Below are 23,201 nucleotides of genomic sequence, written 5' to 3'. Positions count from 1 at the left end.
CAGCTCACACTCTGTCTGCAGGGGAACGTCTCCATCCAGAGAGAGAGCCTGACAATCGCGGGTGCTTTGCAAACCCGGGCAACTTTCGAAGGGTGTGTAGGCCTCACGCCTACTATTATTCCCTTCATTTACAGTGGGAAACTGAGGCTTGAGGGGTTCATCAGGATGGGAGAGGATCCAAGTGAGAGTGGCCAGGTGTGCTGCATCGCAGGCTTGCCCCGCAGGTGCCACCATGGGGGGCCTTCTCGACCTCACTATGTAGTCTGCTGAGCATTTGCATCTTATGAGCTCACGCCCACTTGGCGAAGTCAGATGTAAAGACTCCGAGCAGCGCTGGAACCAAGCAATTTTACTACGCACACAGCAGGCTACGTGTGGTGGGCAGATGATGAAAACAGTCGTTCAAGCTCAATGGTACCTTGAGGGATTTTCATTCTAGGGGGCACCTTTCTCAGGCTACGGCTTTTGGCTCCCAGATTAAGGGTTTTTAGGGAGCATCTCTCAGAGTGGTGGTCCTCAACCTCCAGGCCACGGACTGATGCCGGTCCCACGGCCTGTTAGGAACTGGGCCCCACAACGGGTGAGCAGCAGGTGAGTGAGCGAAGCTTCATCGTCATCTTACTATGAAGTAAATACCTCACAGTACTTATAGCCGCTCCCCATTGCTCACATGACCGCCTGAGCTCTGCCTCCCGTGTCAGACCAGTGGCGGCATTAGATCCTCATAGGAGGGCAAAACCTTTTGTGAACTGCACCTGCAAGGGATCTAGGCTGGTGCTCCTGATGAGAATCTAATGCCTGAGGATGCGCCACTGTCCGCCCTCACCCCTATATGAGACCATCTAGTTGCAGGAAAACAAGCTCAGGGTTCCCACTGATCCTGCATTATGATGAGTTGTATAATCATTTCATTATATATTACAAATAATCATAACAGAAATAAAGTGCACAATAAATGTAATGCACTTCAATCATCCTGAAACCATCCCCCTCTCTTCCGTGGAAAAACAGTCTTCCACAAAAGCAGTCCCTGGTGCCAAAAAGGTTGGGGCCCCGCTGCCCTGGAGTGATGCCTGCCCTGGATGAAGCAGGATGGCAGAGGTCACACTGGGATGTGAGTAACAGATCCAGCATCCTGGGTGACAGTGGGGCGTGTGGCAGCCATACTCCCACGACCTGGCCTCCCTGCTCCACCTCCAGCTCCTGTCCCTCAGGAGACTCCTCCTCCCTGCACAGAGGGTACAGGCAAGGTGGGGTTGTAGCCAGACCATGGCGGAGCCTGCATTCGGGGCACGCACTGGGCCTTGATGAGGCCTGGAGGGAGCTGGTTGCTCAGAGAGGAGCCCTGCCTTTCCCTTCAGTGACCCTGACACCCCACACAGCGTCCCAGGGAGTGGCTTCAACAAGCCAGGCTTCCCAGCAACTGGGGTGACTGGCAGAGGGAGGGGTAACAGGCGACTTGGCTCAGTTCAGCCTGGCTTGTGCGCACCAACTGCATCTGTTATGTGAGTGGGGGCAGGCAGGTGGGAGGACACCTCAGGCATTCTGAGGAGCCAGTTTGGGGTGACGAGGGGCTCCTGCCACCCCTACTCTCTGCGGGAGATGCCAAGGCCTTCCTCGGGGCACTGAGACCAGGCAGCTTCCAGCCCGACTCCCCAAGCAATGCCTGGCATGGGTTGAGGAGCCTGGTAGACAGAGCCCCCACTCCTAAGCTTGACCCAAGGCATAGAAGGGGTACACAGGGCACCCCATGGGGGTGGAGATGCCACCTCACTTCTCTCCTACTGCCCAGCACAATGTCTCCCCAGGGCACACATTGAGAGCAGCAGAACTAACCTGACATCCCTGGTGAGGGAGTGAACCGCTACCTGACGGGGACCACGGCTGGCAGAGACGCGGTCTGCACATGAGGGGAGGGTGTAGTCAGAGCAACAGTGAACCGCAGGCTAGGCAAAGACCACAGCACACAGCCATGCAGGTGTCCAGGACCGTCAGATCCCGGAGCAGGCAGTGATACCACGGGGCTGCCACGCCCACTGCTTGGTGGACGTGGTCGGCAGAATAATGGTTCCCAAAGATGGCTGTTTGCTAATCCCCAGAACCTGTGAATACGTCACCTAACATGGCAAACGGGGAATCGAGGTTTCAGATGGAATTAAGAGTGCTACGCAACTGATGTAATGGGAAGACTATCCAGGATTAACCGCGTGGCCCCATGTAATCACAGCGTCCTTACAAAAGGAAGAGGGAGGCAGATGAGAGGTTGGGGCTGCCATGTGAGAAGGACTCAGCCTGCTCTTGCTGGCTCTGAGCACAAAGGAAGAACCGTGAACCTAGAAATGGCTTTAGAAGCTGGAATAGGCAAGAGCCCCGCCCAGAGCGTTGGGAAAGAAACACAGGCCCGCTGACACCTTTAGCCCAGTGAGGACCATTCCGGACTTCTGACTGCCAGCACTGGAAGATAATAAATGCACACAGTTTTAAGTCAAAAGTTGTGGCCATTTGTGACAGCAGCAATAGGAAACAAGCAGAGCAGAGGAGCACAGCTCCCCTTGGAGGCCACTGCTCCGCCAGGAAAGACGAACACACATCCCTCCTGCCACTTCTGCCTCCCACTTGGGGCCGACATCACTGACTAACCAAGACGTCCCAAACCACAGAGCTGGGCCGGGGCCTCAGAACCCTGGTGCCCACAACTCCCAGGCAGCCTGGCTGTGTGGTCTCCTGAGTGCAGACTCCATCCGCTCGTCCTCAGCCCTCTCTCCTGCAGCTGTGATGGTGATAGCGTCCCCAGATCACAGCCCAGTGCTCACTGTGGCCCAGGCTCTGAGAAATGGCACCATCCCTGTCTCCAGGGTTGCCCCCCGGTTTATGGTTCTGCCCGTGGGCATTTATTCCCACTTCCATTCCAAGCATGGGTGTTCCACGGGCCCGTGCCTTCGGTCTGGGGGAAGATCAGCACACACCCAGCTTTCTAAAGGGTCCGGTCTAAAGCAACTGCCTCTTGGGTCTCCAGACCCAGAAGATGGAACTTTCTCAGCAGGCTCCAAATACACTTGAATGGGAAACAAGAGGAAGCTGGAATAAGCACCAGGGCTGGTTACTCAAGGCAATTCCGGCCCAGAAGGTGGGTCCACTACTTCTCTGCAGACACCTGCCAGAGTGGCCCCGGCAGACAGGGCCTATAGGGGCTGGGGACTGTGGGGCTGGGGCCTGCTTGGACATGGGTTGCCCTCGCGCCCTGAGAATGATGCAAGCTCATGCAACCCTCCACATCTCCCTGAGGCCACACAGGACACTGAGCTGTATCGCTGGCTACTATCTTCAGGAAATAATCAGTCCAGATTGAAGAGATGGAAAATAGTGACAGGCGACTGTAAGGAATGAAGCAAGGAGAGAAAAGGGAGACGGTCCCCCTGAAAATATTTCTCTAACAGGAAGCCACTGCAAAGAGAAACATGGCTTCAAGTCCTAAACAGGAAGATCCGAGGCCAGGCCTCCAGCAGGGAGGGACTCTTGCTTTGATTTTTAAGGAAAATCTGGACGTGAGCACCCGTGGGCTACTATAATGTGCTTGGGAGAAAAAAAAGCTAAAATGTACAAATCCAATCATTCTTATAGAGTAGCGCCGAGGACCGACAGCCAGGACGGACATCCACACCGATGCTTCTGCCAGAAGCTGAGTGGGTGCCACAGGTGAAAATATGCCCCCAGCAGGGCAGCAGCAGCCTGTGGTGCCTGGACTTGCAGCTTGTGCACATTAGGAGTCCAGGTAGAAGCCATGTGCTAAAGGGATGCTGCATTCCTTGCCGGGCCTCTAAGAGGAATCTCCAGGGTCTCTGCGGGTGACTGTGACCACGGGCCAGGCCAGCAGCAGGGCAGGGCAGAGCCTGCGAAGCCATCCTACCTTGAACACCTTGATCTGGCAGCTGGCTGAGTGCAGGTGCTCCGTGTACTCCCCATTCTCGTTCTGCTTAAACGTGTCAATCTGGACTCGAAAGGGCACTCCCTTCTCGCCCCCGTGCTTCCTGGGGGTGAATTCTGTGCTGATGCAGTGTACCTGGGAGGAGAAACGTTGGGCAGTGGCAAGGCAGCACCGAGCAGGGCCCTGGATCCCCCAAGCACCCCCTCTATGTGGAGGTGTCCTTCCCTGCCTGGTCAGTGCAGGCCTGCCCCGACCTTCCTGCTCTCCCCGATACTCTGTCCACTCCATCAGGCCAGTGGCCTCCCTGCTCCCCTGCCTGCAAAAGACACACATCCCCACTTTTGTCTCTTTACTGTGGAGGCCCTGCCTGACCAGTTAAGTCCCCACCACTCCCCAGGTCACTGACCCCAATGACCTCAACCTAACTCCTCACCCAGATTCCTTTCCTTTGGCAAATCCTAGACGGAGGGCAGGGACCACAGCACAGCCCTAACCCCTCTCTAACGTCCTGGTGTCCGAGCTACTCGGGCCAGGCTGGAAGCATAAGCAGAAGGCTGGAACCATTTCTGTATTTCTGGTAAGTTCCTACTACATAAATGGACTCGATGTCAATGTATTGTTATAATACTGCAATAATATTATAAGAATCCAATATATAATTATAATAATAACAATGTAATAATTTTTAAATATATTAAGAATATTGTAATTGCAAAAAAAAAAAAGAAAGAGAAAAAGAAAAGATTGCTAACTTTTGTTGAGCGATTCCTAGGGACCAGGCAGTGCTAATAGCTCTGTATTCATTATCTGATCTGTAAGATGGGAGGTTAGAAAACTAAGAGGCTCAGAAAGGGGAGGAGACTTGCTCAAGGACACACAGCAAGCGAGAGAGCCGGGATCAAGGCAGAACCACAACCACAACAACACAGTCACATCCTTCACCACCTTGATCTCACATGGCATGTAACAAAAGGCTGGATCCACACCAGCGCTTGACAACAAAATAATTCATTCAATAATAGAAACTGTAATAGAAAACATGTTTACTTTCAAATGATTTATGTTGGGAAATACTCATGTATAAAGCTTATATATTCTATGGGCAAAACCCAGATAGAATTCTAAAACCCTCCCCACTCTGTTCCCTAAATAAGGACCAACGAGCTCTGTGACTCTTCGCAACACTCATTCTCTCTCTCCTGCAGTTTCCTTCTCAGTGACAGGGAGCAGAAGCTCATCCAGACCCTTCCAGATGGGTTAGTTTTGAGAAACTGCAAGCCAGCCACCCCGAAGGCTAGGTCTTCCCCTGGAGGGCAAGCTCCCTGTGGCCCACCTGGATGAACGCAGAAGCTCTCTTCGCAGGATCCCACAAAAACTCCACTGCATTCAGCTGGGTCGGGCTGGCCCTGGGGTCCAAGATACCAACAGACAGTGGAATATCTGCATACACACACACACACACAGAAAGTGCAATTGTCAGCCTCTCCCAAATATTTCGGGAAGGACCCCGTTACAGGTCCCAATTCCTTCACCCCAGTGTGAAATGCCGAAAGCTCTGAAAAGTTTTGCATAACTTACTGGACGGAAAGCCTGACCTGAACCACAAGCGCTGTGTCGTCTTCACCCCATTATGTATGAACCGTCATTTTATTTTGCTACAGAAATATGACCGTGCTTGGCTGCCTGTTGGAGATGTTCCCTAATGCTCTAGGTACACACACCGTATTGCCATTCTAGCTTCTGAATTTCAAAACCCACCTGGCCACAAGGATTATGGGTAAAGGACTGTGGGCCAGTCCCTGAGGCCCCAAATTCCATTTCCATTGCCGATCTATCTCTGTGATGCTCACGGTTATCTTCAACACTTATCAAAATCCTTTAAGGCACCATCCTTCCACAAAGCCTTCCCGGAACTCCCTGTGAGCAGGTCTCTCAATTCCACAGACCTTTCTTTTCCACTGAAAACGGGTACTCCTTGAGGGCAGGACCCAGTGTATGGTCAGCTCTGCAAGCTCCCGTGGGGTTTTACACAGAGCAAGCGCGAGCTAAAACGCCTTCTCGGCATAAGTCCCAGTGGCATCCAGGAAGAACCCAACGTGGCGTGGGTGCCTCGAGCCTTGCCTGGCCTCTCCCGGCCAGGAGACTCACCGATGTCCAGGATCCGGTCTCCCGGCCGGCTCCACCGCCAGCCCTCCAGCTGCTGGTGCTCCGTGTACTGCAGCCGGCGGTCATGGAAGACCACGCGGATGATGCTCTGGGGAGGGAGGTCAGCAGGGGGACAAGTGACCGTGGGTGCCAAGAGGAACCCGCCTCTTTTCCCTGAGCCACAGCAAACCCTCCCACCTTTGAGGCCCCTCCTCCTGCAGTTTCCTTTCCCAGTTCTCAAGCTTCGCCCACTATCCCTTCCTCAGATCCCAGTAACACTAACAACAGCAACAACAGCGATGACTACCATTTGTCCCGGTATTACTAAATGCTGTGTGTTTATGTCTAATTTATTAACCCTTTTGTGCAGATGAGCAAACTGAGGCTCAGAAAAGTTCAACGCTGCCAGGCCATCTAATCCCCACCTGGGCAACAGGCTCCAGAGAAGCCAAACAGGGGCTGTCTCACCGTTGAGGGCTGGGCTGAACCTGGCCTCTCCCTAACCTTCCAGTTACTTGTGCCCAACTCCAGCAAGCCCAGGTGTCCAGACCCTAATCAGGCCCCTTTCCCCGAGGCGGTGAGAACGGCCTGTGAGGCTTACCTTGACATATTTTGTGTTCAGATCTTGAAAGTCGCCCAGCTTCCGATTCTCCAGTAGTCGGATTTCGTAAGACTGACCTGGATGGGGGTTAATGGGACATTTTCCATTTCTGAGTGTTCCTAAATTTGGGGTTCATCCAGCTAGCAGCCTTCTCAATACCCTCAGTGCCCATCCAGGCCTCAAGGCCCTGGGGAGCAAAGCAGAGAAGAAAGCCCACAGCCAGCTCAGCTTACTCTCTGGACTGACATCAGTCTGTCCACCCCGCCTGGTCGGGCCTAGGATACCCCAGGCAATACACCGTGTGACCCTACTAGAGACAGCACCTCTACAATGTCCAAAGAAACAGAATCCAGGAAAATACAGTTAGCATTAAAATCTCTGAACACAAACTCATACGTCTTTACAAACCCTCCAATACATTAGGATGGAGAACACAGCTAATGAAATTCACATTACAGGGTAAATAACCAACCACAGCCTTTCTGAGAGCAGGTTTGAAGGAACGAAGAAGCCTGTTAAACATTGTCTCTAATAGGAGAATGCAAAGCATGTTCCCCAGTTAAAAGAATTCCATGCATTTGAAAGGGTATGGAAATTATATTCAGGGACATATAACCAGCACAGGCTGGACAAAGAATATAAATGGAAAAAACATCCAGCCATAATAACAGAACATTTAAAAACATCTATGAAATCTGAAGGAAACTACACACATTTTATTGAAATATAAAATATACCATGAATAAACAGGACACACCATGCTCCCAGAAGGGAAGACTGTTATATATATATATCTCAAATGATGTCAATTTTCCCAAAATTAAATGTTGAACTACAATTTTACAAGACTCTAGCATATATCGCAACTTAATAAAGGATGTTTTACAAATAATACAATAAATCATTTAATAATTGGTATTGGTATATCTAATTAGCTTTTTAATTTTTTATTGTTAATAATTATAGACTCTTAAGAAGTTATAAAAATATGGCCAGGCACAGTGGCTTACACCTGTAATCCCAGCACCCAGCTGAGGCAGGTGGAATCACTTGAGGTCAGGAGGTCAGGAAGTTCGAGCAGCCTGACCAATATGGTGAAACCCCATCTCTACTAAAAATATAAAAATTAGCTATGGTGGCGTGCGATTGTAGTCCCAGCTACTCAGGAGGCTGAGACAGGAGAATCACTTGAACCCAGGAAGCGGAGGTTGCAGTGAGCCAAGATTGCACTACTGCACTCCAGCCTAGGCAACAGAGCAAGACTTGGTCTCAAAAAAAAAAAAAGTACATTAAAGTCCTGTGTACCTTGTGCCAGCATCCCCCATCACAGCATCTGATGGAACCATGGTACCTTATCAAAACTGCAGATCTTACTTCGATTTCTCTGGGTTTTGCATGTTCCCTCTCTCTTTTTCTGTAGGCTTGTATGTGTATAGATCTATGAAATTTTATCACATGTGGAGACTAGCTGTTTCTTTCCGAGTGCAGATCCTCACAGCAAATATCAAAACAAGTTATCATTACATTAAAAAGTCAATTTCTTGTGGAGGAATAGGGAAGATGTTCATCAAAGAATACAAATTCCCATTAGACAGGAGGAATAAGTTCAAGGGATCTATTGAACAACATGGTGACTATTGTTAATAACAATTAATTGTATTCTAGAAAATTGCTAACAGTCTATTTCAAGTGCTCCCACGACAAAAAAATAATAAATATGAGGTAATGTCTATGTTACTTAGCTAGACTCAACCAATATACAATGGATACATATTTCAAAACATCATGTTGCACATGATAAATACAATTCTCATTAGTCGATGTTTTTAAAAGTCAATTTCTTAAGGTTTTATTTTACCATGAATGACTATTTATCAGATACTCAATAAGAAAGAACTTTCTGAACCTAAAACCAATGGAAAGAAAAGGACATCTGGCTATATAAAATTTAAAATTATTTCTATATATGAATATAAAAAACTTAATGCAACTGCAGACTAGGAAGAGCAAACCCAGTGACTATGGGTTTTTATTTATTTTATTTTATTTTTTGAGACAGAGTCTTGCTCTGTCACCCGGGCTAGAATGCAGTGGTGCAATCGACTCACTACAGCCTCAATCTCCCAGCTCAAGCTATCCTCCCACCTCAGCCTCCCAAGTAGCTAAGACTACAGGCAGACACCAGCATGCCTAATTTGTTATTTTTGTAAAGACCGAGTCTCACTATGTTGCCAAGGCTGGTCTCGAACTCCTGGGCTCAAGTGATCCCCCTGCCTTGGCCTCCCAAAATGCTGAGATTATAGGCACAAGCCAACATGCCCAGAAAAGAGCCATTATATAGCTCAAAAAGCAATTCATTAGTACTAAAATACCCCTGTAGTGGGTTGAATGGTGGTCCCCAAAAAGATGTCACATCCTAATCCCCAGAACCTGGAAATGTGACCTTATATTTGGAATAGTAGTCTTAGCAGACACAATTGAGATTCTGAGATGAGGAAGTCACCCTGTATTATCGGGGTGGGCCCTCAATTCAAGTGTGCTTATGAGAAACACAAGAGACAGAAAAGAGAGGAGGCACCATGTGACCACAGAGGCAGAGACTGCAGTGACGGCACCACGGGTCAAGGAAGCCTGGGGCCACCAAAGCTCGAAGTCTCCCCAAGATCCCCCAGGAGCATAACCCCGCTGAATTTCCGACTGCTTGTCTCCAGAACGGTGAGGGAATCATTTGATGTTTTAAGTTAATGCATCTGTAATTAACACGTTTGTATCCACTTGTTACAGCAGCCACAGAAAGCAAATACACTCCCACCCTCACCAACGAATAATGGAATGGACAAAGAATATGAAATTAAATCATTCATTCCAAACGTTTGTTCACACCTATCATCCCAGTGCTTTGGGAGGCTGAGGAAGGCTGGTCTCCAACTCCAACCTGGGCAACACAGCGAGCTGCCATCTCTACAAAAATAAAAATGAAAGGTTTGCTGAGCAATAATTTGATGCCAAATGTGGTGGGTGGGAATCCTAGGAACAGGGAGGGCAGCAGAGCCACACGGCGCATGTTCCTGGAGTTGTCACCACAGCTCCCCACCGGCCAAGACGCTGGCCGAGCACAGCCATGCCCACTGGGCCATACTCCGTCTCAGCTATTCCAAAGGTCTCTGGTCCCATGCCAGTGAACACTTCTTGACCACGCCGAACCCCAGTGCTGCTCATGGTGACATGCTGGGCACTTTTCCCATCAGAGGGAAGAGGAGCAAACCCCAAACTCTCGTCCTGCCCACTTGCCTGTTCAGATGTGACTCCTAAAAAGGTCTTGCTGCCGTATTCAACATGGCCAACTTTCTGAAAAAGCCAGATCGCATATATTTCCAGGCTCCTGAACCAAGAGTCCAGCACTCCCTTGATATCGACATAAAATGCTCCTCACACACCCTAACTGGTTTTTCCAGTGTCCTCTGCCTTTGCAGATAAAGAACGCAAGCCCTAGCATGAGGCCCAACATCCAGGTGGTCATTAAGTGAGTTTACGGGTGCCACAGGGCCCAATTAGCACTGACCTCCAGGCTCTGCAGGGCAACCTCCACTTACGCCAAACAGCAGGCGCCTTCTGTCCTGTAGAGAGTAATTTCCAGGCCTGAACGTAAGGGCAGCCACTTGGAGGGTAAAGCCATTGAGGGAGGCGTTAGGCTCAGGATCACAGCTTCTCCTGGGCCAGGGATCACGGCTGCATGAGCCTTCTCCACCAGCAGCGGGGTCCTGATCCACACACTTCACCACCAGATCCTCCTTTCTAGCCATGCAGATGGACAGCCAGCCACCCTCTGCATGCCTACCCCCATGCCAACACAGTGGGCCCAAGCTGACCTCCCACCTAACTCACACAGCACAACAGCACCATCCCAAAAGCCATGCAGAAGGTCACACACAGCCTGACGAGCAGGCTGAACTGACCCAGGGCACAAGGGCATTTCTCTGCCTGGCCGGCATCACTGCTGGGCGTGGGTAGGAACCAGAACAGTGGGCTATGAGAAGACGCGGGTTGTGTCTGTTCTGCTCACCACTGCACTGTGTGCACACAGTAGGCACTCAGCAAATGCATACATGTGATTTCACCTTCTTTACAGTGCTATAGTGCTGTTCTCTGTTAGCATTACAGGGTTTGCCAAAGTTAAGACACACTCCTGCCCTCAAAGGGTTGACAGTCCTCTGGAGTATATCAAACAGTCCTGGAAGAGCCATATTATAACGCTGAAAATTCCGTAAGAGACGAAGGGGGCCCAAAAGTGACCAATAGGCATCCAAGATGAGGCGGGGAGTGTGAGACAGGTTCAAACCAGGGGATGAGAAAACATGTGACATGGGCTTTGAAGAGTGGGCAGGATTTCTGTAATTCAGGGGAAGAATGATAAAGAAATCCCAAAGCCTGCCAGGCACAGAGGCTCAGGTCTATAATCCTAGCACTTTGGGAGGCCAAGGCAGATGGATCGCCTGAGGTCATGACCAGCATGTTCGAGACCAGCATGGCCAACATGGCGAAACCCTGTCTCTACTAAAAACACAAAAATTAGCCGGGCGTGGTGGCGCATCTTGTAATCGCAGCTACTCTACTCAGGAGGCGGAGGCAAGAGAGTTCGCTTGAATCCGTGAGACAGAGGTTGAAGTGAGCCAAGATCGTGCCACTGCGCTCCAGCCCAGGCAAGAGAGTGAGACTGTCTCAAAAAAAAAAAAAAAACACACAAGAAGAAATCCCCCAAAGCAAAGCACAGCCAGGCAGAGGGGGAGGAGTGCCTCTAGGGAACAGCTGCAAACAGCTCCATTCACAGAGCGCTTATGTGTGGCAAGGCCCACTCAGGTAGTCACGCACCTGGCTCTCCAGATGAGTGGCAGCAGCAGTTAGGATCACCCGCCCTGCTGGATGGGGGAAGCAGCGGCTCAGAGAGGTGACCTGACTGGGGCAAGCTCACACAGCTCGTAAGTGGCAGAGCCCGGGGCGGAAATCTCGGTTTCCAGAACCCTCCACACTTGCCACATCCCACCTGGTGAGTGTCACGTGCTGGGCACAGGACAGCTGTAGTTGTCCATGATTCTCTCTCAACCTCTCCTTTCTGGAAGGCATCTGCTTCCATTTTGCACACAGATTAAAGTGTGCCAAATGTCGTACAGCGTAACTCCCCAAGTTAAGCTTTCTGTTTGTTTGTCTCCTACGTTCTAAACAATGATCCAGGAGGGAAAATGGATCATTGTAGAAGGTGGTGGTAAAGCTTGTTCTAATTTAGGAATTGTAAAATGTGTGTTGGGGGGCAGGGTGGAGCTGGTCTTAGAATCAAGGAAATACGCTAAAAATAACCAAAACTGAATTGTCATGTAGCTGTGTGCCAGTACACTGCGAGCCCTGTATGTACATCATTTCACTTAGTCCTCTCAACATTCCTATAAGAAAAGTCTATTGTTGCCCTATGTTATAAACGAGGAAATTAAGTTTCAGAGAGGTGAAGTGTCCTGTTAAAGATCAAACCTGGTCTGTCTGACACCAAAGGTGGGACACGCAGCCACCAGGCCGCCCCTTCCGCACCTGCACACAATGTTTCGTTACTGCAAAGGTCCCACCTGGCTCTAATATTCAAGGAGTGTATCTATTACATTTCCCCTGAACTTCTTGATATTCATTTTATTTCAGGACCTTCTTTGACACATCTAAACCCTCCCGCTTCTCCCAGGGCTCAAATCCCTACCGTCCCATGCCCTCAGCTCTCTGAACCAAGATGAAGCTAGAACTCTCATGGATGTATAACCACACTGTGGTGTAAAATTTAGATATTTGTTTCCTTGCGATACACTAGTCCCCCTGAAACATATGTTGCCATACTCTGAACATACTATAAAGTCATGGCAACTAAAACCATGTTGTTTTGGCACGGGGAGAAACAGAACAATAGGAGAGAACGAGGAGCCCAGATGAGACTTCCTTATTTGGAAACTTGATATATGACACTATAAATGATGATGGGTCCATCATTCCTCAATAGTGTGGGATAACTGGTTATCCATATGGAAAAATTAATCCTGACCACATAATATATATAACAAATTCTAGGTGGCTGGGGCACAGTGCTTCGTGCCTGTAATCCCAGCACTTTGGGAGGCCAAGGTGGGAGGATCACCTGAGGTCAGGAGTTCGAGACCATCCTGGCCAACATGGTGACACCCCATCTCTACTAAAAATATGAAAATTAGCTGGGCACGGTGGCAGGCGCCTGTAGTCCCAACTACTCAGGAAGCTGAGGCAGGAGAATTGCTTGAACCTGGGACGGGGAGGTTGCAGTGAGGCGAGATCACGTCATTGCACTTCAGCCTGGGTGACAAAAGCGAAACTCCATCTCAAAAACAAAAGCAAACAAAAATACAAAAATTTACCCAGGCGTGGTGGCGGCACCTGTAATCCCAGCTACTCGGGAGGCTGAGGCAGGAGAATGGCTTGAACCCAGGAGGCGGAGCTTAGGTTGTTGGAGGGTTACAGGTGCAGCCAGCAGAGACTTTGGCATATAAGAGGCCTTGCAATGGCCCCAGGAAACCTCTGGGTCCAGTAAGAGCTTCAGCAGGAGGTAGAACCATACTGGGCACTCAGTACCCGGAAAGGCTTCACGGCGGCAACTCCCTCCAAAGTCCTGGCCCAACCCTACACTGTCAGGCTATTAAAGGCCTTTCAAAAGCTAGCCGGGAAGGAGCCCCAGGTTACTTTGTGATGAAAACTAGCGAGCAGGTAGCTGCCAGCCCAGCCCAGCCCAGAGGAGCCAAGGTGACCCTGAGAGTGGCAGGGGCTGGGGAGGGGCAGTGACAGGCTCCACCCGCCACCCACCCCCACTGCAGGCTGAGCTGAGGCCCCCTCTTGCCTCCCCTCCAGCTATAGCCTGAGGGTGTCCAGGCAGTACTGTCCCTCCCAGGGGAGGGGTGGGGCTCCTCAGCTGGATTTAGGCTGCCACACCCTTCCACACCCTGCCACACCCCGCCACACCCCACCACCCTACAAGAAGGATGGCCTGGGTCCTGCCCAAGGGCCCTGAGCCACACAAATGGGTGTGGAAACTTCTCTACCCCAATCTCACAGCTGTGCTCAGACTCCGCCCCCTTTCCCCTCCTGCCCTCTACCCACCTGAAGAGCAGCAGGGGGCAGGGGGAAGGCTAGATAAAATACACAAGTACTCAGTTAACCTTTGTGCTCTCCCTCTTCTCACCTGCAACCCACAAGTCCAACACCTTCCAGCCCAAGCATCAGCAAACCTTCCCCATGAAGGGCTGCATAGCGACCATCGTCAGCTTGGTGGGACATGAGACCGCCCACACTACTCAACTCTGCCACTGCAGCCAGGAATCGGTCAAACACCACACAGGAATGAATGGGCAGGGAGGCAATCCATTCAAGCACTGTGTTTTTAGACACTAAACTTGGAATTTTCATGTAATTTTTCTTCTTCCTGTTGACTTCCTTCCTTCCTCCCAACTTCTTTTGGCACTTTGCAACTTTGCCCACCCCTCTTCCTTGAATGAGGGCTAAGTCACAGCCCCTCAATGGACAACGGAAAGCTCTGAGAACAGGCCCGCCACCAGTTCACCCAAACCAGGTCACCCCTACGCCCAGCGCCATGGACAATACTGGTACGTGGTCAGTTTTTAATTAACAGCGGCAGAATTTGGTGTTAAATTCCTTACAGCAAATAACAGAGCTGGAACTTGTTAGCCAAACCATGAGGAACACGAAAAGATGCTCCACCTCACTCATATAAAGAAATGCCAGATGAAAACAGCGCAGCCAGTGCCTGATCATCTGTCAGATGGCAAAAAACTAACAGATTGCTGGCAGCCCACAAGGACAGCGATGTGGGGAAACGGGCCCTCGCCTCACACATGCTGGAGCTGGGAGATAACAAGCCACAGCCTAGGGGCACTTTGGCCAATACCCATCAATATTAATAAGCGCCCAGCCATCCCGTCACCAGGACTCCAGTCTACAGAACTGCCAGCTTATGTGCTAAAAAAAACCCAAACAAGGCTGGATGTTCAAAGCAGCAGTACTGCTACAGCCCCAAACTGGAAATCAACAAAATGGTCAGCAATCACGTTACTACTGAACGATGGAGCCATCACAGAGGAAGAGGCCGCCGTACAGCTTCACCCATTGGTCTGCAGCCTGTCCACCTCCTGCAAGGGCCACTGAGGATACGGCATCACCTACTTCTTCTCCCTGCCCAAAGTGCACTGCCTGAATTTCATCATGAGGAAACACAAGCAAACCTAAACAGAGAGACCGCCTACAGTCTCCTGGCCTGTCCCTTCAGAAGCATCAACATCATGAAAGACGAGGGGAGACTGAGGATCCGTCCAGATTCAAGCGGGGTCAGGAGTGGCACAACTAAACACAACGTCCAGTCCTGAACCGGGTCTGGATCAAGCCAAAAAGCTGCTATGGGACATCAGAACAACTGGCCCTATTTTATTAGGGATAGATGATAGGTGAGGGTATTATATTGATGTTAAATTTCCCAAATTTGATAATGTGCTTGTGGTTATATAAAAGAATGTCCTTGTTCTTAGGAAATACATGCTAAATATGAATAAAAGATCATGTTGTCTGGTCAGGCGCGGTGACTCACTTGAGGTCAGGAGTTCGAGACCAGCCTGACCAATATGGTGAAACCCTGTCTCTAGTAAAAATACAAAATTAGCCGGACGTGGTGGCTAATCCCAGCTATTTGGGAGGCTTGGGAGGCTGGGAGTAGGTGGGTAATCCCAGCTACTTGGGAGGCTGAGGCAGGACAATCATGTGAATCCAGGAGGCAGAGGTTGCAGTGAGCTGAGATTGCATCACTGCACTCCAGCCTGGGCAGTAGAGTGAAACTCTGTCTAAAAAAAAAAAAAAAAAAAAACAACATGTTGTCTGCAACTAACTCTCAAAATACTCAGGGAGGAAAAAATATATATAATAGAGATATCTAAATCAATAGCTATCCCTATCTATACATCCCTCTATAGAGCTATATATATACATCTATAGATAGATACACATAAATGCACATAGGTGCATCTATAGAGATAAAGCAAGTATGACAAAACATTAAAAACTGGTGAATCTGGTGGAGGATATACATACTAACCATAATAACTTTTTAATTCTTCTATAGTTTGAAATTGAAAATTACTTTGAATTAGAAGTTAAAAAATAATTTTAAAATTAGGATTACAAAAAGGCTTAGGCAGTCCTAGATCTGTTATAGATGTAAAAAGCCATCCACCACATACACACGAAAAAGCAAGTTGCTGAGTACGTATACAGTGTACTGCACTTTTGGTTTAAAATAAGTTATACTCAAACCTGTACATTTGTAAGTCTAATATATACATCTAACAATGGGCAGAGAAGGACTTTTCCCTGTTACATTAGATATATCTTCAGTATTGGCTTAAAAAAAAAAAAAAAAAACTAGGGACATATTGCATCTGATTTTGAAAAATATGAAACAAAGAAAAGAGGGGAACATACTCCACACTGTTCCAAGTACATAATGGATGTTCACAATACAGTGCTTGGTATTTATTTTCCCAGTGTCAGGTTGGTACCCAAAGGCCAATCAGACAGGTGGTATCTGGGGAAGGGAGTCCAGTTCATAGAACACGAAACACACACAGTCCATGTAAGACAGGGAGAGGTCCCATCAACCCAGGGTCTCATTGAGAGATCACCCTGAAGAACCCACAGTACACTGTGACTGCGCCCATTTCAGAGATGAAGAAACTAAGGCGCAGAGAGGTGCTGACGGGCCCAAGATCACAGTGCAAGTTAATGGCAAAGACTCAGTAGCCTACAGCCTGGCCCAGGACAAGAGGGGAAAGGGAGCTGGGGTCAGGTCAGATACACCACCCGGGTTGAGTCAGACGCGCCCATACTCCAGGACCACAGTTGAGTTCTTAAACCTCTCAGCATTTCACTCTCAACATCTGCAAAATGTTTTTTGCAGAAGTCTTGTGAGGATTAAATGAGATAATGTACTTCCCTCCCACATGTATTAATAGTAAGTACTCAGCAAGGGCCAGCCAAATAACAGGTACTGTATGTGCCCTCCTACAGAGCCCCACCCAAGCACAGGTCACTGTACTCTGCGCTGCACACAGAAACTGTCCTCCAGCCTTCACACAGCTCCACACACCAAGTGACCTCACTGCCAAGGTCACAGAGCCAGCTGGGACACGCCCCCAGGCAGGGATAACTCCACCAGGCCATCCACTGTCTTGCAGGGTCTGCTGCTGCAACCATAGCACTGCCCAAAGCAGGCTGCCCCTCTCCCAGCAGGCCTCCCCTGGGTGGTGCCCACCAGGTGCTCCTGCAGAGCAGCATGGACAGCTAGAGTGGCTGTGCCCCAGTGAGCAAAACCCCGCGCAGGGCCTCCTGCCTGGATCACGGTGTTCCCAAAAACAGGAGGCAATTGCCTGAGCTAGCCAAGATTTACAGGTTGTTTACTTTCCAACAGTTACTGGTTTGGGTAATTAATGCCACATAAAACATAATGGAGGCCGTCATTACCACTGAGAAAGGAGGGCTGGATGCCAACAGTCCTGCAATAATGGTAGATGCAGAAAGCGCAATCCTGAACTCATCGTGCCCAGCACGCATGGCATACCTTGCCACTTGCACACGTGCAATATTATGCAAGTGTCTATTGACACAGCTCACACATAAGACAGCATGCTTCAGGGAAAACGCTTTGCCAGGAACAGACCCTAATCCTGAGCCTGATGGACCATCACCTGCATGACCTTGGGCAAGGCATTTGGCCTTCTTTTTGCAGCTGCTTACGAATGCCACAGGCTAGGCATCACGTCTGGCATAAGATGAATCCAAGTAGACACTTGCAAGATAGTTACTAGAGGCTCCTTAGAGAAAGGACTGTTTACAGAGCTGGGGCAGGCAGATTACAAGATGAGACTTAAGCACCTGTAGTGCCAAAAAGTGAGGAAATGCTCAAAGCAGAACGAAGCCATGTCAGAGCAACACAGGCACCAACGCAAAGGAGCTCTCGATGGCCACAGCTGAACAATGTAAACAGCAAAGAAACAGCAAAATGATTTCATTTTTGCCCATAGAATAAAATAACTATCCATGAATCTATACTGATAGAGTAAGTGAATACATAAGTTAACGGTAGAGAAGGAAAAATTCTTTTATAGTAGCATTCCAATTACAAATACAGAAAGGAGAAGAAAATCAACAGAAAATCACCATTAGGCAAACAACACAATAACAACTGGTGGGGACACAATCCAACAGTGGATGCTAAAATAAGTGGGCAAAAGATTGAGGGGAAAAAGCAAGCTGTAAACAGTCTCCAAGTCACATCCTCCACCCCAAGATATTTATCAATTACAAAGGAGGAAAGGTAACTTTACGGTGGAGAAAGCTGGCAGACTCTACCCTAACTAAATCAGCAAGCGAACAGCACCAGCAAAGGACACATCAGCACCATGATCCCCAGAGCACTGCCGGGGACACGACGTCACTTCAGTAGCAGTCTTGCCAAAAATGTATAACCCCAATCTCATCATTTAAAAAACATCAGGCAGACTCAAATTGAGAAGCATTCTACAAAATCAAGCTCTTGGCCAGGCATGGTGGCTCATGCCTATAATCCCCACACTTTGGAAGGCCAAGGCAGGAGGATTGTTTGAGCTCTGGAATTGACAGCAGCCTGAGCAACACAGAGAGACCTCATCTCTTATTTATTAAAGATGATAATAATAAATTAAAGTAATAATAGGCCGGCCACGGTGGGTGGCTCTTGCCTGTAATCCCAGCACTTCGGGAGGCCGCGGCAGGCGGATCACGAGGTCAGGAGTTTGAGACCAGCTTGGCCAACATGCTGAAAATCCCGTGTCTACTAAAAATACAAAAATTAGCCGGGCGTGGTGGCGGGCGGCTGCAATCCCAGCTACTTGGGAGGCTGAGGCAAGAGAATTGCTTGAACCCGGGCAGTGGAGGTCGCAGTGAACCGAGATCGTACCACTGCACTCCAGCCTGGGCGACAGAATGAGACGCTGTCTCAAAAAAGTAAAATAAAATAAAATAAAAAAGAAATAAAATAAAATAATAATAAAGCTCTTTAAGTCTGAGGCTCCCGGAAGACAAGGAAAGACAAAAGGACTGTCACAGATTGATGAAGACTCGGGAGACATGACAACTCCCCTGCAGCGTGGGATCCCGGAACAACAGACAGCGGTGGGAGAAATGGTAAAACGCACACCGAGACTGTAGTAGACGACAGAATCATACCAGTGTCGGTTCCTGGTTTCAGTAATTGTACTATTGTTATGTAATAGGTTACATTATGGGAAGCTGAGGACAGGGCACCCAGGACTCTCACTATTACCTTTATGTCTAAATTTATTTCCCCTCCACAAAATCTACTGGGTCCCTATATGAACACTGACATACTCATAAGTACTTGGACACTTAACAACCATTTTTTAAATTGTTTGATTTGCTCTCATACTGGGAATAGTGTCTCTTTTTTCTATTTTTTGTTTGTTTGTTTGTTTTAAGACAGAGTTTCGCTCTTGTCGCCCAGGCTGGAGTGCAATGGCACGATCTCGGCTCACCACAATCTCCACCTCCCGGGTTCAACCAATTTTCCTGCCTCGGCCTCCCAAGTAGCTGGGATTACAGGCGTGAGCCACCACCACGCCCAGTTAATTTTGTATTTTTAGTAGAGATGGGGTTTCTCCATGTTGGTCAGGCTGGTCTCGAACTCCCGACCTCAGGTGACCTGCCCACTTTGGCCTCTCGAAGTGCTGGGATTACAGGCGTTAGCCACCACGCCTGGCCCTTTTCTATTTTATTTTATACTTTGTTATTGCTGGTACATAGGAATTCACCAATTTTACTAGTTGAATTTGTATCCATAGTAGATGAACAATATGAAACCATAGATAACTGACTGATTTTGATTTACAAAATGGCAAGTGCATATGGTTTAACCTAATATCATGGTTCTTGCAGACCCATAAGCAAAAAGCCAAAAGAAAAATGAGCCATGGATATCAACTGTCAGTTTTTGGCAAAAGAAATACAAAGGGCATACAAACACAGGATGCTTAGTTTCACTTGCAACAGTTACTAGAAATCAAACGAACGCAAATCAAAATAAGATGCTGCTGTTCTCCATGCATATTAGAAAGGATTCAAAATGTTGACAATGCCAAGTGTGGAGACAGGTGTCCTCCTGTACCAGAGGAAGGGATATAAACAGGTACTGTCTCTTTGGAGGGTGATTGGACAAGGCCTACAGAAATCCTAAACACATACATCATTGCCATTTGTGTGTGTGTGTTTAAGACAAGGCCAGATACGCATCTTTGCTTGTTTATGCCTGAAAATATACTGGAGCCAGGGATAACATCAGCTGCCTCTGAGGAGGGGCACTGGGTGCCTGGGGCAGAGATGGGAGACTTACCACAATCCCTTTTACCACTTAAATTTTGAACCAAGTCAATGCATTAACTTGCCAAAAAATAAATTTTGAAAACCTGAAGAAAAAAGAAAAAAAAAAAAAGCTGCCCTGTAAGTTAGTAGGATAAAGGATAGTAAAGAGGAGAAAAACCAAATCTCTAAAGATAAGTGCAGAATCATGACTCACTCAGGCACCTCCCCTCCAAGCCCTGCCACCTACATAGGCTTGAGGCTCAGGAGGGGGGACCCGTGTGCCAGGCTGAGGGTCGCTGCATGACCACATCAGTTGACCCCAGGTCTCAAAGGCAGGGCCCAGCCCACCTGGCCACTGGCTTTGTACTTGCTCATATCCAACCCCGACCACCTGCCTGCCCCAGGCAGCCAGGCAGCCCCATTTCGTGTCCCAGCCTCTGGTGAGAAGGCCTTTCTGGAGCAGTCTCTCCCAGGGCAACAGAGCCTGCTTCTCTCTCATACCGGGGGTATCTAAGGACCCTCTCTGGAACTGCTCCTCTACTCCCAGCCTCTGGCTGCAGAGTGGAGATGGGGAAGGTGGGGACAGGCAGGGTCAGTTACACCAGGACCACCTCTTGGGCCACCTTGGTCTAGGCGAGCAGGTGACCAAGCCAGACCCGCAGTCCCCTCCTGGGAGTGTAGAACCAGGAGGGGAACGAGAGCACCTATCTCTCTAGGCAGCTGAGGCCGTGTGCTCTCAGGAAGCTTTGGTGGCCTTGCTGTCTGCTGTCTGGCCACAGGGGCAGGGATGCTGGTGGGCAGAGCTTGCAGAAGGCAGCTGCCCAGAGAGGAACAGACTGAACAGTCAAAGAATCCTCCCAGCATTTGAGCCCCTGGTTTCCGTGTGCTACAGGGCTCCAGTTTTGGGGCACCCTGCTTTATGAGGCTGGCAGATGGCCGCCAGTCTGTTACCCATACCCTCTCCATCATGAAGACACACACTAAACAATAAACAACAACAAATAACAAGTGTTGGCCGGGGAGAAGCTGGCTCCCTCCTGTATTGCTGGTAACGATGTAAAATAGTATAGCTGCTTTGGAAAACAGTCTGGCAGTTCCAGAGTCACCATTTGACCCAGCAATTCCCCTCCTACAAATATAAGCAAGAGAAGTGCAAACATAGGTCCACACAAAAATTTTTACACAAAGGCTCACAACAGCATTATTCACAATAGCCACAAAGTAGAAACAGTCCAAATGTCCATCAACTTCTAGTTTAAATAAAACGTGGTACATCCCACAGTGGAATATTATTTAGCAGTAAAAAAGGAATGAAATACTGATATACATTCAACATGAAGACCCTTAAAAACATGATGGTGACAGAAAAATGCCAGCCACAAAAGACCATTTGTGTGATACCATTTATACGAAAAGTCTAGAATAGGCAAGTGTGTAGAGATAAAGGAGATTACTGGTTGCCTGAGGGCCAGGGAAAGGAGAATGGGGAATGACTGCTAGGGGTGCAGGATTTCTCTAAGAAGGGACAAAAATGTTCTAAAATCAGCTGTGATGGCTTAGTATATTAAGTTGAATACTAAAAAACATTGAATTTTATACAGTAAATGGGTGAATTGTAGGGCATGTGAATTATATCACGAGGAAGCTTTTTTTTTTTTTTTTTTTGAAACAGGGTCTCACTCTGTCACCCAGACTGGAGGGCAGTGGCATTATCATGGCTCACTGCAACCTCAACCTCCCAGGCTCAAGTGATCCTCCCACCTCAGCCTCCCAAGTAGCTGGGACTAGAGGCACATACCATCACAACTGGCTAATTTTTGTATTTTTTGTAGACATGGGGTCTCCTATGTTGCCCAGGCTGGTCTTGAACTACTGGACTCCAGCAATCCGCCTGCCTCAGCCTCCCAAAGTGCTGGAATTACAGGTATGAGCCACCGCACCCAGCCTTTTTTTTTTTTTTTTTTTTTTTTTTTTTTTTTTTTTTTAAAGAGATGCTATCTAGCTCTATTGCCCAAGCTGGGATACAGTGGCTATTCATGGCTCACTGCAGCCTCAAACTCCTGGGCTCAAGCAATCCTCCTGCCTCAGCCTCCCAAGTAGCTGGGACTACAAGTAAAGCTGTTTTTAAAAAACATGTTGTCTCACACCTGTAATCCTAGCACTTTGGGAGGCCGAGGCAGGACGATCCCTTGAGCCCAGGAGTTCGAAACCAGCCTTGGCCATATAAGGAGACCCTGTCTTTTTTTTTTTTTTTTTAAATATATATTTCTTTTAAATAAAAATAAAAATGTTTTAAACCAGGCACCACAGTTCTCACCTGTAATCCCAGCTGCTAGGGAAGCTGAGGTAGGAGCCCAGGAGTTCAAGACCAGCAGGCATAGCAAGACCCTGTCTCTACAAAAATTTCTTAAAATTGGCTGGGTATGGTGGCATGCTCCTATAGTCCCAGCTACTCAGGAAGCTGAGGCAGGAGGATCACTTGAGCCTAGAAATTTGAGGTTACAGTGAGGCATGATTGTACCACTGTACTCCAGTCTGGGAGGCAGAGCAAGACAACATCTCTTAAAAGAAAAAAAAAAAAAAGTTTTTTTTAAAAAAAGAAACTACTGAAGTACCAGTCTATGTTCTTGGACAAGTCACACAGCATCTCTGAGCCTCAACTTATACCCACCTATAAAATGGGAGGGTCGGGGGTAGAAAGTTTAGATCAGTGCTTCTCAAACTGTAATATGTTCATCACCGCAGGGCAACCTGCAGATTCTGATTCAGTTGTCCTGCAGCAGGCCTGAGATTGTGCATTTCTAACAAACTTGCAGACGATGCTGGTCCATGAACACTGGAAGTAGGCTCCCTCCAGCCCTTATGCTTCAGGAATCTACTCTCGCCCATGCTCTGTGAATTCCTAGAGCTTGTGTGGTTTCTCTGTACCACTCAGGACTCACAGGGTCCTCTAAGCATCCAAATGGAAGTTTCCAGGCAGAGTCACCGGCTGGAGAATGGCAGAGGAAGGTCAAGAATCTCCCAAATCTACCCAAGCACAGTGCACCTGGCTGGGCACAG

At 48.5% G+C, this 23,201-nt stretch overlaps 1 protein-coding gene across 2 annotated transcripts in view; it reads right to left on the bottom strand.

Annotated features, from left to right (window-relative positions):
- The window catches only part of TFCP2L1 (transcription factor CP2 like 1), a 70,418-nt gene that overhangs the window by 26,634 nt on the left and 20,583 nt on the right, over positions 1-23,201 (bottom strand). For both annotated transcript variants that reach the window (XM_015109909.3, XM_077956851.1), the window contains 4 exons: positions 6,672-6,748; positions 6,074-6,179; positions 5,259-5,365; positions 3,908-4,060 (listed from right to left, as the gene is read on the bottom strand). In XM_015109909.3, coding sequence (XP_014965395.2) covers positions 3,908-4,060; positions 5,259-5,365; positions 6,074-6,179; positions 6,672-6,748 — 443 coding nt within the window. The remainder of the gene's footprint in view (positions 1-3,907; positions 4,061-5,258; positions 5,366-6,073; positions 6,180-6,671; positions 6,749-23,201) is intronic.

This window comes from Macaca mulatta, chromosome 12, assembly GCF_049350105.2.
Source record: "Macaca mulatta isolate MMU2019108-1 chromosome 12, T2T-MMU8v2.0, whole genome shotgun sequence".
NCBI lineage: Eukaryota > Metazoa > Chordata > Mammalia > Primates > Cercopithecidae > Macaca > Macaca mulatta.
Note: the sequence above shows the minus strand (reverse complement) of the source record. Positions and strands in the feature narration are given on the sequence as shown.